At 49.7% G+C, this 10,443-nt stretch overlaps 5 protein-coding genes across 5 annotated transcripts; 3 read left to right on the forward strand and 2 right to left on the reverse strand.

Moving 5' to 3' along the window:
* Positions 1-803: 803 nt before the first annotated feature.
* COCVIDRAFT_36810 (hypothetical protein) lies at positions 804-3,017 on the reverse strand (the record flags this gene model as incomplete). The annotated part of the gene is made up of 1 exon (XM_014702250.1): positions 804-3,017. One exon carries the CDS (start codon positions 3,015-3,017, stop codon positions 804-806), a length of 2,214 nt encoding a protein of 737 aa, XP_014557736.1.
* A 949-nt stretch (positions 3,018-3,966) lies between these two features.
* On the forward strand, positions 3,967-4,501 carry COCVIDRAFT_15056 (hypothetical protein; the record flags this gene model as incomplete). Its single annotated transcript, XM_014702199.1, has 2 exons — positions 3,967-4,036; positions 4,107-4,501. 2 exons carry the CDS (start codon positions 3,967-3,969, stop codon positions 4,499-4,501), a joined length of 465 nt encoding a protein of 154 aa, XP_014557685.1.
* Positions 4,502-7,093: 2,592 nt separating this feature from the next.
* On the forward strand, positions 7,094-8,747 carry COCVIDRAFT_36811 (hypothetical protein; the record flags this gene model as incomplete). Its single annotated transcript, XM_014702251.1, has 3 exons — positions 7,094-7,321; positions 7,372-7,428; positions 7,479-8,747. 3 exons carry the CDS (start codon positions 7,094-7,096, stop codon positions 8,745-8,747), a joined length of 1,554 nt encoding a protein of 517 aa, XP_014557737.1.
* Positions 8,748-8,956: 209 nt separating this feature from the next.
* COCVIDRAFT_96232 (hypothetical protein) lies at positions 8,957-9,154 on the reverse strand (the record flags this gene model as incomplete). Its single annotated transcript, XM_014702252.1, has 1 exon — positions 8,957-9,154. A coding segment is annotated over one exon (198 nt), but the record flags the coding sequence as incomplete, so codon positions are not given.
* Positions 9,155-9,506: 352 nt separating this feature from the next.
* COCVIDRAFT_96482 (hypothetical protein) lies at positions 9,507-10,303 on the forward strand (the record flags this gene model as incomplete). Its single annotated transcript, XM_014702253.1, has 3 exons — positions 9,507-9,533; positions 9,586-10,118; positions 10,210-10,303. 3 exons carry the CDS (start codon positions 9,507-9,509, stop codon positions 10,301-10,303), a joined length of 654 nt encoding a protein of 217 aa, XP_014557739.1.
* Positions 10,304-10,443: the final 140 nt, after the last annotated feature.

Raw genomic sequence — 10,443 nt, forward strand, 5'->3', positions numbered from 1 at the left:
GTATCACCAGATCGTCAACAACACACTTGGTGCGAACGTAAACCACCGTACACAGCCTATACAAGACTCGCAAGACAAGTACCTTGCTAGCCGCGGATAATACATGTTTCCCCACGTTCGTTAGCGTTATGTCGTCATCGCCCTGATCGTCCCGAAACTACCGCTGATTGACTTGAACCCATGTCGCATCCTCGTCGCGCCCAACATGGATCATCGCTGTAATACGCAACGTCTCCTTATCGTCCATGAAAGAACCAGCATCGTGAACATGCGTTCAACTTCTTCTCGCTTAACCAGTGACATTTCTTCTGCGCACGTACCGCTCCACGTGGATGGAGCTGGCGTAGTTAGTTGGCTATAGCAGAGTGACAATGCATAGTGCTTTGTTGAAGAACTCGCGCCAAATTGCTCATATCTTGGCTTAATGTATCTGAACGCATACTCTATGTTGTGTTACTGGGAAGTTGGTCGATAAGCGAGATACTGTGGGACTTCGACGCGAGCATTCCATAGATTGAAGCTATGCGGACATCGTGGTAGGTCATCTTGATGTGATATGTGGATGTACCAATGTAGGGAATACTGTTGTTAGCGATATGAATTTCCAAGGAAGGTAAGGTGTGACACGTGCAAAGGCGATAGGGCTAGAGGATGGCATGTCTATTGCGATTTCTTATGGGAAGCAGCGAATACATTCATTCCAACGTAGTACATGTCACTTACTACCTTCTTTCGAATAAAAAACTCTCTTACTTCTCCAAAAAGAAAAAAATTCACTTGCTCCCCCCTTACCACCCACTCATTCACTCCCCACCCCCCCTCGTCTTCTCCTCCTCAACCACCAACCCAAGAACCTCCTTCTCCCTCTTCACCCTCAACTCCTCCCTATACATTTCCACCTCCTCGCCCCTCCTCCCCACCGCCGGCTCCATCAAATACCGCGGCACCTTCCTCGGCCGCGCCACAAACCGCGGTGGCTGCATCTCCAACCCATTCTCATCCTCATCCAGCTCCGACTCCGACTCAAACTCTGCATCATCTATTCTCGTGTAATCGGGGGGTGGTGGCAGTTTTCGGCGCGCGTACACGGCTTGTTGTACGTCGGTTGTGTAGGTGGTTGCTAGTTTGAGTTTGCGTTCTAGACGGGTGATTATGTTGCGTTTTTTGGCGTCGGCGTTGGAGACGTGGTTGGAGAAGGATTTGAGTGAGGCATATTGGTGTTCGAGGGCTGAGATTTGGCTGTGCAGCGCGGAAGGCTTGCGCATGGCAGGGTTGCTGGTGAAAGTGTGGTAGGCGGAGATGTAGCTGAGTATTTCTTCGTCTTTTTTGTCGAGCGCGGATTGGAATTCTTCGGTGCGTAGGTCGAGTTCGGATTGTTTGAGGGCGAGTTCGGATTTCCAGTCGGAAGCTAGGTACTGGGAGTCTTGGGCTTCTTGGGTGAGGAGTGCGATTTGTGCTTCGAGGTCTGCTAGTTGAGAGTGAAGGTCTTGCTGGGTCTTTTGGAGATGTGGATCTTGCTTGTCTTCTGTAGTAAAGGCTTTCAGCTTTTGTTCAGCGGCTTTCCGCTTTGCTCGCTCTTCTTTATAGAGAGCTTCGATTTTGTCACTGCTATACAGCGGGTTTGTCGGAAGCATCAGACCAGGAGTCGGTGGAACTTCCTCGTGCGATTGCTCTTCGATTGCCTTTTTGATGTTGGTAATTTCGTATTTCCTGTCCTCCAATTGACGCTCCAGACTTCCGTTCTTCTCAACAAACATCTTCACCAACTGCCTCACATGCAACAGCACTTCCTCGGTCTCAGCATCATCTGCGCAATTTTGTATGACCTGATTGAGTTCATTAAGGTCGATGGCTGTGCCCTTAAACGATACTTGTATCCACCTTGCGATGACTGCGCCCATATCACATACTGACTTTTCTAGCCTTGTAAGTTTCTTGTTGCTCTGCAATGCCTCTTCTTCAATATCTGCGGCGTGTTGAGTCATGTCTACTAACTCATTGTCTTTTTTCTTGAGCTCAGTCTTCATCTTGGCAATGTCATTTTGCTTTTCTACAACTGTTGCTCGAAGCCCCTTGTTCTCTGTTTCTGTCGCTTCATTCCGTGACGTTTGGGCCTTGACTTCGTCTTCGAGTTTTCGACATTTAGTGGAGAGGGCATCGTAGTTTTGCTTCAATGTTTCTGATTCGGACTGGCAAGACTTTAGTTTATCTTCTATGGCCTTGTCATGCTCCACGCTAAAAGCTTTGAGATTCCCATTCTGAGCTACTAGCTCGTAGTTACGCTGACGTAGGCTCACAACCTCTTCTTTAAGATTTTCCAGTTCTTCGCATCGTTCCTTCGTTGCTTCTTTCTCTAGGCGCTCATATACGTCCACTCTTGATGACTCTCCCAAGTCTGCATCTTTTACCTTGTCCCAACCACCAAATATGTTGGTCATGTTATTCTCATAAAATCTTGGGCTGTCTGTCGAATTAAAGGTGGCGCCTGGCATTTTATGAGCTTCACCCCTTTGTTCAGTCACCGAGTGAGACATGTGTCCACTTTCAGTGTTATCATTCCCGTGGTTTCTGAGAGCACTGTTATTGCGTGCCAGAGGAGACATTGGCCGTGTGTTATGCATGGAGGACGTCCGAAGTAAAGGACTGCCCTGGCGACCGAAAGGCTCAATTCTGTTATGTTTCTTCGCTTGGGACGATCTTGTAGGTGCAAAATAGCTGGATGGACTATTCCGTGATTGGGGCTTCGGATAGTTCAGATCCTTTCTGTAATCAGTTTCATCGAGCATACTGAATGGACTTTCTATGCCAAATGCAATTTCATCCCGATATGCTTCGCCATCTGTCGCATTTGCTCCTTCCGGTGGCAATGAGAGGGGTGAAGTAGCCCCTATAGTTTCTTCTATACGGCCCAGTAGGGTTGGTCGCCTTCGCATCACTTCCTTGCCAAGGTTTGACGAATTTGTGGTCTCATCTTCGTACAAGGAGACATCCTTCTCGGGACCGTTATTGTTCGACATAGTTCTCTGGGGTTTTCGCCAATGCAAGTCAATCTGTGAGATGAATACGGATTACCCAGCCTGTGAATGTAGAGAAACTCTTCGCCATGACTAGTTTAATGTGGCTGGTTCATTGTTTCCGTGGTTTTGTTTCAAAGCCCTTTCAGAAAAACCAACGATCGACAGATTACGTAGTGAACTCAGGTGAGCCTCAAAGATATGACTCTATCCGGAATGCCACGCTATTCCTTATTGGTTTGTTTGGTGCAAGCCCATGGAGTCTGACAGCTTAGAGGAAAAGGGGGTGCTCCAATTTCTGATGGCCTTTCGAGAACCACAATCATGACACATTACCCGCCAAGAATTCTGCTCTTTCTGACGTATATGTTTGGTACCTTGGATCTGACTTATTGTCCACTCGAGACGCGACATTCGCTTTCAAGCCGTTTTCAGCCTGCGCACAGAGTACTTGCTAAAGTCAATGTGATCACGATCGTTGCGGCCTGAGAAGGTATATTACTTCCATCCTCTAGGCCTAAAGAAGCAACATTTCCCATATCAAGTCTGGGACCTCTTGCGGTAGGCACTCGACAAATGCAAGCTAGAAAAGTTCGGTTCAAGTGGTACGTCGTGCCAGCGCGCCACCAAATCCACAGAATAGTGTATTACAGGCCTAGCTGACTGAACTTAGAAAGGCGCCATTATTAAGTCCTATTGCTCTGAATACCATCTTGGTCGGCTTTAAGTGTGATCAAGAATGGCACGCTGTGAAGACCGGAAAAGAGTCCAGTATGCGTAAAAGATGAACATAGGAAATCGGACATCAGAAAGTCAAAAGGTCCACTGGTGGGCGAAGATAGTAGGGGGACAGTGGCTAGAATTTCCAGACTGACATGATTTGTTGGTTGTTGCTCCTCCTCCTCCTCGCTGAACGCAGATCGAGGATTGGCTGAGCTTGAAATGTTGTGACATGTCCTTGCTGACAGGGTGCGCTCCTATCTTCACTCGCTCGGCTCAGCGTAACCAAAGATCCGATGTAAGTATGTCGTTGTCCGGAGAATTTTCTTCCATCGTCGTGATCGGATATTCGACAGCTACCCATTGCGACAGCCCAAACAGCCGTACTCCCGGAGGACTCTCAGTTGACTGAATTATTGAGCGGATCCGGTCGCCTGAGGCGACTTCAAGCAGTTAGTGGTTACCAGTTGCTAAGTGCTTGGCTCGAGAATGGTGCGATTGTTGCATTCGGGTCCCACAGTAATCAGCGGGAGCCCCGAGCAGAAACCTCACGGCATAGTTTCTTGATTCAACCGCAACCGTTGACCTACTTGCGAGGGTCTCTGTTAGCGTCCCGATGCCAAGCTGGTCGAGTCGAAGGCGCATGTCCAGATACAGAAGAGAACCCTGGAAGTGGGGGCTGTTGTGTTGCCTACAAGGTCCAATCATGTCGCTTAACGCGGTCGCTGTTATTCTGCAGGCAGAAGGCGACCGCTGCTGGAGCCTAGAGGCCGTAGTGCCCCAAAATGTGTTGGTGACGACGAATAGACTGTCGACGGCACTTCTGTGCCATGGAAACGTTCCGTGGTAATGATTGTGGTCAAGTGGGGCAAGTAAACCGTCGAAACCCTCTCACATGAAGTAGGGGGACCACACTGATCGTTGGCTGCCGTGGAGACCACAATTGCTGGCTTTCCATTCGTTACTATCTCTTACAGCCAATCAAATTATAAAAATATAACCATTGAAATGAGCACGTGAGATACGCACAGGGCTCGTCACGAACAGCCAGCAGTGCATATACTGCAAGCCTTACTGACACCCTCGTGGCATCGGGGTCTCAAAACGCGGACTGGTGGCTCGGCAGTGACTTCTGGCTAGCGATGAGAATATCGCTGGCTTGAGTGAGTTGAAGTCAGGATGAGGGCACAGTAGGTGGTCGTTGACAGCGATGAAGTCGCCTAGATTCATATGTGCCTATAGGTCCCTTTCTACAGCGAGAGTTTAACATTTGACAGTGGTAACACAAAGTGATATCCCTAGCAGTGATCCATCACTGATCGAGCTGGCTGACGTGTACCCTTGGAATACTTTGACGGAACTACAACCGTCATCGTAGCTTATCTGCTGTTGTTCCGGGTGTACCGGCCAAAACAGACATGTCCAAATTTCACAAACTACACCGAACCCCCTGATCCACCGTGATGTCGGTAGTGATGGGATCCACATGTGTTTCGCGCTTGCTCAGACCAATTGAAACTGCCTTTAAGGGTCGTTCAAACGGGGTTACACAAAGTTGAGACTGTTTGGTTGACATACCAAAATGGTCCTAGCATGCATTCCGGAAGGGGGTCTACAGGACACGCATATCAACACGATCGACCGGAAGTAACCGAACTTTTTGCTGCATGCATCCGGTGTGCAGGGCCTTGCTGAGCTGTCCACTGCTTGTCGTTTAGAGATATTGAGGACCAGGTTCCCCGAATAGACCTGCCTCAAAATTCGTCCACGCTGAACTAACCAGCCGCGAACGGACAGGGTTGACGGGATTATTCTTGGTTTAAGCGGTCAACGGGCTGCTCAGCCTTGCTGTAGTGGCGCACCGTAACCGACGTGTCGGGATGCCATTTGGTCCTTTGTCCACCTGCTGCAAATGCCAAAGTCAACAGATGTATCATGTTTGAGTACCAGCTAGTTCCGGGTTTTCCCACGAACTGATTGCATAGATGCATGTGAGCCCGCATGATAGACTTTAGAAATTACGGTGTTATGGCTAGTCCTTCCAAGCATGACCAGCTGTCAGGGTTCTGGCATATATGATATGCAGCCATCCGTAAGAAGGACGCTAAATCGAGCTGCTTAGTGGAGGAAGGACCAGATGTATTTCGGCCAATCAATCTGAACCTGTAAGAAGGCTGAGATCCAGTACCTCCTACGATACTGATTTCGAAAGAGGAAGGACCGTTAGCATCAGAGCTGTAATTGGTGTTTGACGAGTAGCCCTTGATCTGATTGATCACAATTCCCCAAGGGGGTACCAATAGCTAAAGATACCAGTGAATGTGGCTTACGATGGTGAACGCCAAGGGCACATGACTGCTGCAAGCCATGTTGGATCCTTGTCAAAACTGGTAAACACTCACTGAGGCTGGGTGAATCTTGCGAAAGGGCGTCCTAATCAGGCGTAGCTTCCGCCCAGAGCTATCATGGTGGAGGGGCTGAGGGCCGTTTCCCACACCACTGGAGAGCAAAAAGGCGAGTTACTGAGCTTCGAAACGTGAACGGACCAGAGGGCTAAGTTTGCGCCATCAGGTATGTGTTGAATCAGTGGGGAGGCTAATAGTACAAAAACAGCGCGGCTCCTTAGTGCGGCAAGCGTACCCAGCCATTACCAATCCGGTAGTCTCTTTGTCCACGCTGAGACGCAGATACACCACAGTGTAAGTGAACAGTAGAACTCGAGATTGAGTAGTTCGCTACAAATATCATCTTATGACTGACCCTGGACAAAGGATTCTCTTTGATTGATCCGCCCTTCACACCTTGTTCTAGCTCCTCCGCCATCACCACAAAGTGTAGCAGACCAGGAAAACACAGCTCCGGTACTCTAGTTGCATACCTTTCCTATAATTTGGCGTCTTGTAGTTGTCAAATTTGCTTGTACACATACCAAAGCATTGGGGCCGGTGAGAAACGGGTAACTGCAATAGGTTCGTCCCCTGAACGCTTTGCGGACTGCTATGCGTCGTCGCGACATAGCAAACCTGACATGAAGCAAGATTTTAGCTGTATTTGCTGACTTGTATGCAGCAACACATTTGTAAAACGACAATTTGGCTGGAGAGGCTTTGAGAAATACAAGACCAGAGATCAGAGACAACGTCTCAGCCACCGTCCTCAGTTGCTGAAACACTTCGCCTGCAGTGCAGAGACATATTTTCGACCTGCTACTAGATTACCACCTTGGAAAATCGTCGCAGTCACTTCTGGTAAGGCACTGAGTCAGGAGGCGAAGACAAAGCGGTAGAGAGAACAGCGCGTCCGGCCGTAATCTCCACTGTCGCAGCGACCAACTCCATTGTGCGCTGATTCTCGTTACGATGAGGGGTGATTCGCTCACCCAACAACATCCTCCCACCCCGCCGAATGCTGGGGCAGAGTACCAAGTCGGACTTCACCAAGTTGCCGAATACAACGTAGACCGCGGATGTTCATTCGGTGAGGCAGGGTATGGTTCCCCAAGCTCGGTGGCGCACCAAGGCATCCCTTCGCATGCGTCACATGGCGACGACCACATTCGCGGGCTTGGACTAGTAGGCCTACAATACGTGAGCAAACCTAGATTCTCATGCTCATTAAAATGCTGATCAACCCCCAGGACGGTTATGGACCTCCGACAGAGTTTTCTCCCAACGGCTCTCATAGCCGCATATCGGTAAGTGAGTCTCAGGCAGAGTCGGTGGCGAAATGGCTAATGAATATTAGAACGATCAGGTCTTGTTTTCTCCGCTAACACCAAGATCTGCCAACGGCGATGAATCTAGTCGGGCGGCGATCCGTAGCAGAAGAACAATGACTGCATCCACATCTCCAAAAGAAACCCAGATTAGCCTAAGACCAAAAGCAATACCAAGATCCAAGAAAGCGAAAACAGCAAAGGGAGACAGGCAGAGAATACCCAAGCTGACTGCGCCACTGAGTGTATTAACAAAAGAACTGCACAACATTCCGATCAAAAACATGGAAGAGTGGGTCAACAGGCCGGCGGATGTTCGAAGGCAAGAAGCAGAAAAGCGGAATGGATACATTGCTCGTCCAATGAACTCATTTATGCTGTACAGATCTGCATTCGCAGAAAGAGCCAAATCATGGTGCTTGCAAAACAACCATCAAGTTGTGTCGTCGGTAGCCGGGGAAAGCTGGCCTCTTGAGCCGCCAGAGATCCGCGACCTCTACAGCGAATATGCAAAGCTCGAAAGAATCAACCATCAGAATGCGCACCCGATGTACAAATTTTCGCCGAGCAAGACGGCCGCTCCAGCTCGGAAGCGAAGGAACGAATGGTCAGACGAGGAGGAACCTAGCGATTTAGACGATACCGAGTGGGCTCCAGGTGCAAGAAGGTCACGCCCTCGGCAAACTAGACGCATCGAACGCTCGATCAGTTACCCATCAAGTGGGGTCGGCGCAGAATACTTTGACGGAGCATTCGGGCCAAACGCGAACGGTGTCAACAGATCCTCATGGGAGATGACGAATGAAGGACGACCTATGCCGATGCCGATGCCAATACCGATGAGCCACAACGATCTTTACAACTGGCCTTACCACGCTGCACCGTATGCGAACATGCACATGAGCCCGAACTACACAGATGACCTGCATAAGCCGTTGAGTACCTCGACGCTTTCCAACCATTTCCAATCGAACCCATCGATGCTTGGCTTGCCCGGGGGCAGCGCGGACGACTTGCTCCAGCAACTTCATCCACACGTGAGAACTCCCTTTGACGAGGGACAGTTGGATCCGATGCTATTGGCATACGGAGGCAGTCAGTCCAGTGTTGATCCAGCATCTCTCCAATCCAACAACTTCCGAAACAACCAGATCAGCATACAAGAAGCGCTATCGTATCACGACCTCGACAACTTGCTGGATCTTCCGCATGACGAGTATCAAGCTTGGCAGTCTGATCCGACCATGGTGTCTTTGGAGCAAGAGTCTGAGTTCGACAAATGGGTGGGTGAGCAATGATTTAGTGTGTTTCAGCTTATGTCTGTACGAGTGTTTTGGTTGCTTCTATGCAGTATGATGTACGATTCAGCTTTCACGTGGTGATACCCATTCTCTTGGTTGGGGTAGAATGGCGCCTGGTGAACTCTTACTACGTACACCACCAGTAGCATACATGGTGTCTTTTTGTTAAAAGCTCCGGAAATTGGAGCACATTAGATATGATTTGGCTATGGGTAGACGAAAAGAGCCAGTAGAGCTTCATGTTCCTGTGGCCATGCTTTGCTCAATGTTACGGACGTGATACCGCGATTGCCGAAACTCCTCGGACTTAATTTTATGTGATGATAGTAATGAAGCGCATCTTTCCGGGTGGCCTGTGTAGAATCTGGCGAGTGAGGGTGCGTAGGCAGATGATGGTGTGCAAGGGATTGCCAGAAGAGTGAGGTTGTACTTGACAATGCCAAGACTTGTTATTGCCGTCTCTGCCCCACCCATGCACCCCTGTCTCCAACGCGGACGCGCTTTACTCTTCTACCAATGAGGGGTCGGACAACCATCCACGAATTGAACACTTCCTCATGATATGCTAGTACAGATGCATTCTTCACAGCAATCCAGAAACTTGCCTCTGCACCATTAGTGGGATTGCCATATGCCTGAAAAGAGTTTCTCGTCGTGCAACTCGAATATAGCATAGCACCCTGGGCAAAAAGTCGCCATTACTCACGATATCCTAAACTTACCAACAGCACACGCACACACTCACATACCTCAGTCATGTACGGCGAAGCAGCAAACAAGCTGGTAGCGATACCCTTGGTACCCCATGATTTGGTCACGTCTAAGAAAAAGCCAGGTCCAAAACGCAAAGCGCACCCTCGCCCTTCCTCACCTCCCGCCCTACGCCTCGGAACTTACACGCTCTATTGTACGCGAGGTACGCGACCTGGATAAGGACGTATCCTCTATTCTCGCTCCTTACAGTGGCTCCTTCAATCCCAGCGCCTCACCCGAAACCGCTTGCGCACTCCTTGTCAACCACCTCTGCATGCGCCGCAACAAGCGATGTCTGTTGGCCTACCACCGGGTCCGCAGTGATAAGTTAGAAGAGTACTGTTGGGAGGGAATTGATGTGCTTGAGCAACAGGGTAGCAAAGACCACGCCGCAGAAGCCACGAGGGGAAGCACCCTAGGTACCGGGGGCGGGAGAGAGGAGAGTAGTCTGAGCCCAGAAGAGGAGGAATACGTAAGACAGTACAGTGACCTTCTCGCGGCATACAAGGGCCAATGGACGGATATCGATCTAACAGGGAGCCTGGAGCCGCCACGCGATCTCTTCATTGACGTCCGAGTGCTCAAGGATGCCGGTGAGATACAGACCGAGTACGGGTACGTATAGTCACCCCTTGATGAACTTCGGCATGCCGAAACACGGCAGGAACAACAACCAATAAGCTAACTAACCAATGAAATTGCACAGTTCAATAACCCTGACCAAAAACTCGCAATTCTACGTCCGCCAAGGCGATGTCGAACGCTTGATCGCACAGGGATACCTCCAACGCCTGAGCTAAACCAGAAAAGAACCCCTCCCCCGCGATCAGTACACTCAAGATTCTAGAAGCTCGATAAGACAAAGCTTCAGCAGGATACACAAATCGTACGGTATAGCCGAAGCGAAAACCCCTTTCTGTGGCTGGTCTAAACCTCCCAC

Source organism: Bipolaris victoriae (genome assembly GCF_000527765.1).
Source record: "Bipolaris victoriae FI3 unplaced genomic scaffold scaffold_32, whole genome shotgun sequence".
Classification (NCBI taxonomy): domain Eukaryota; kingdom Fungi; phylum Ascomycota; class Dothideomycetes; order Pleosporales; family Pleosporaceae; genus Bipolaris; species Bipolaris victoriae.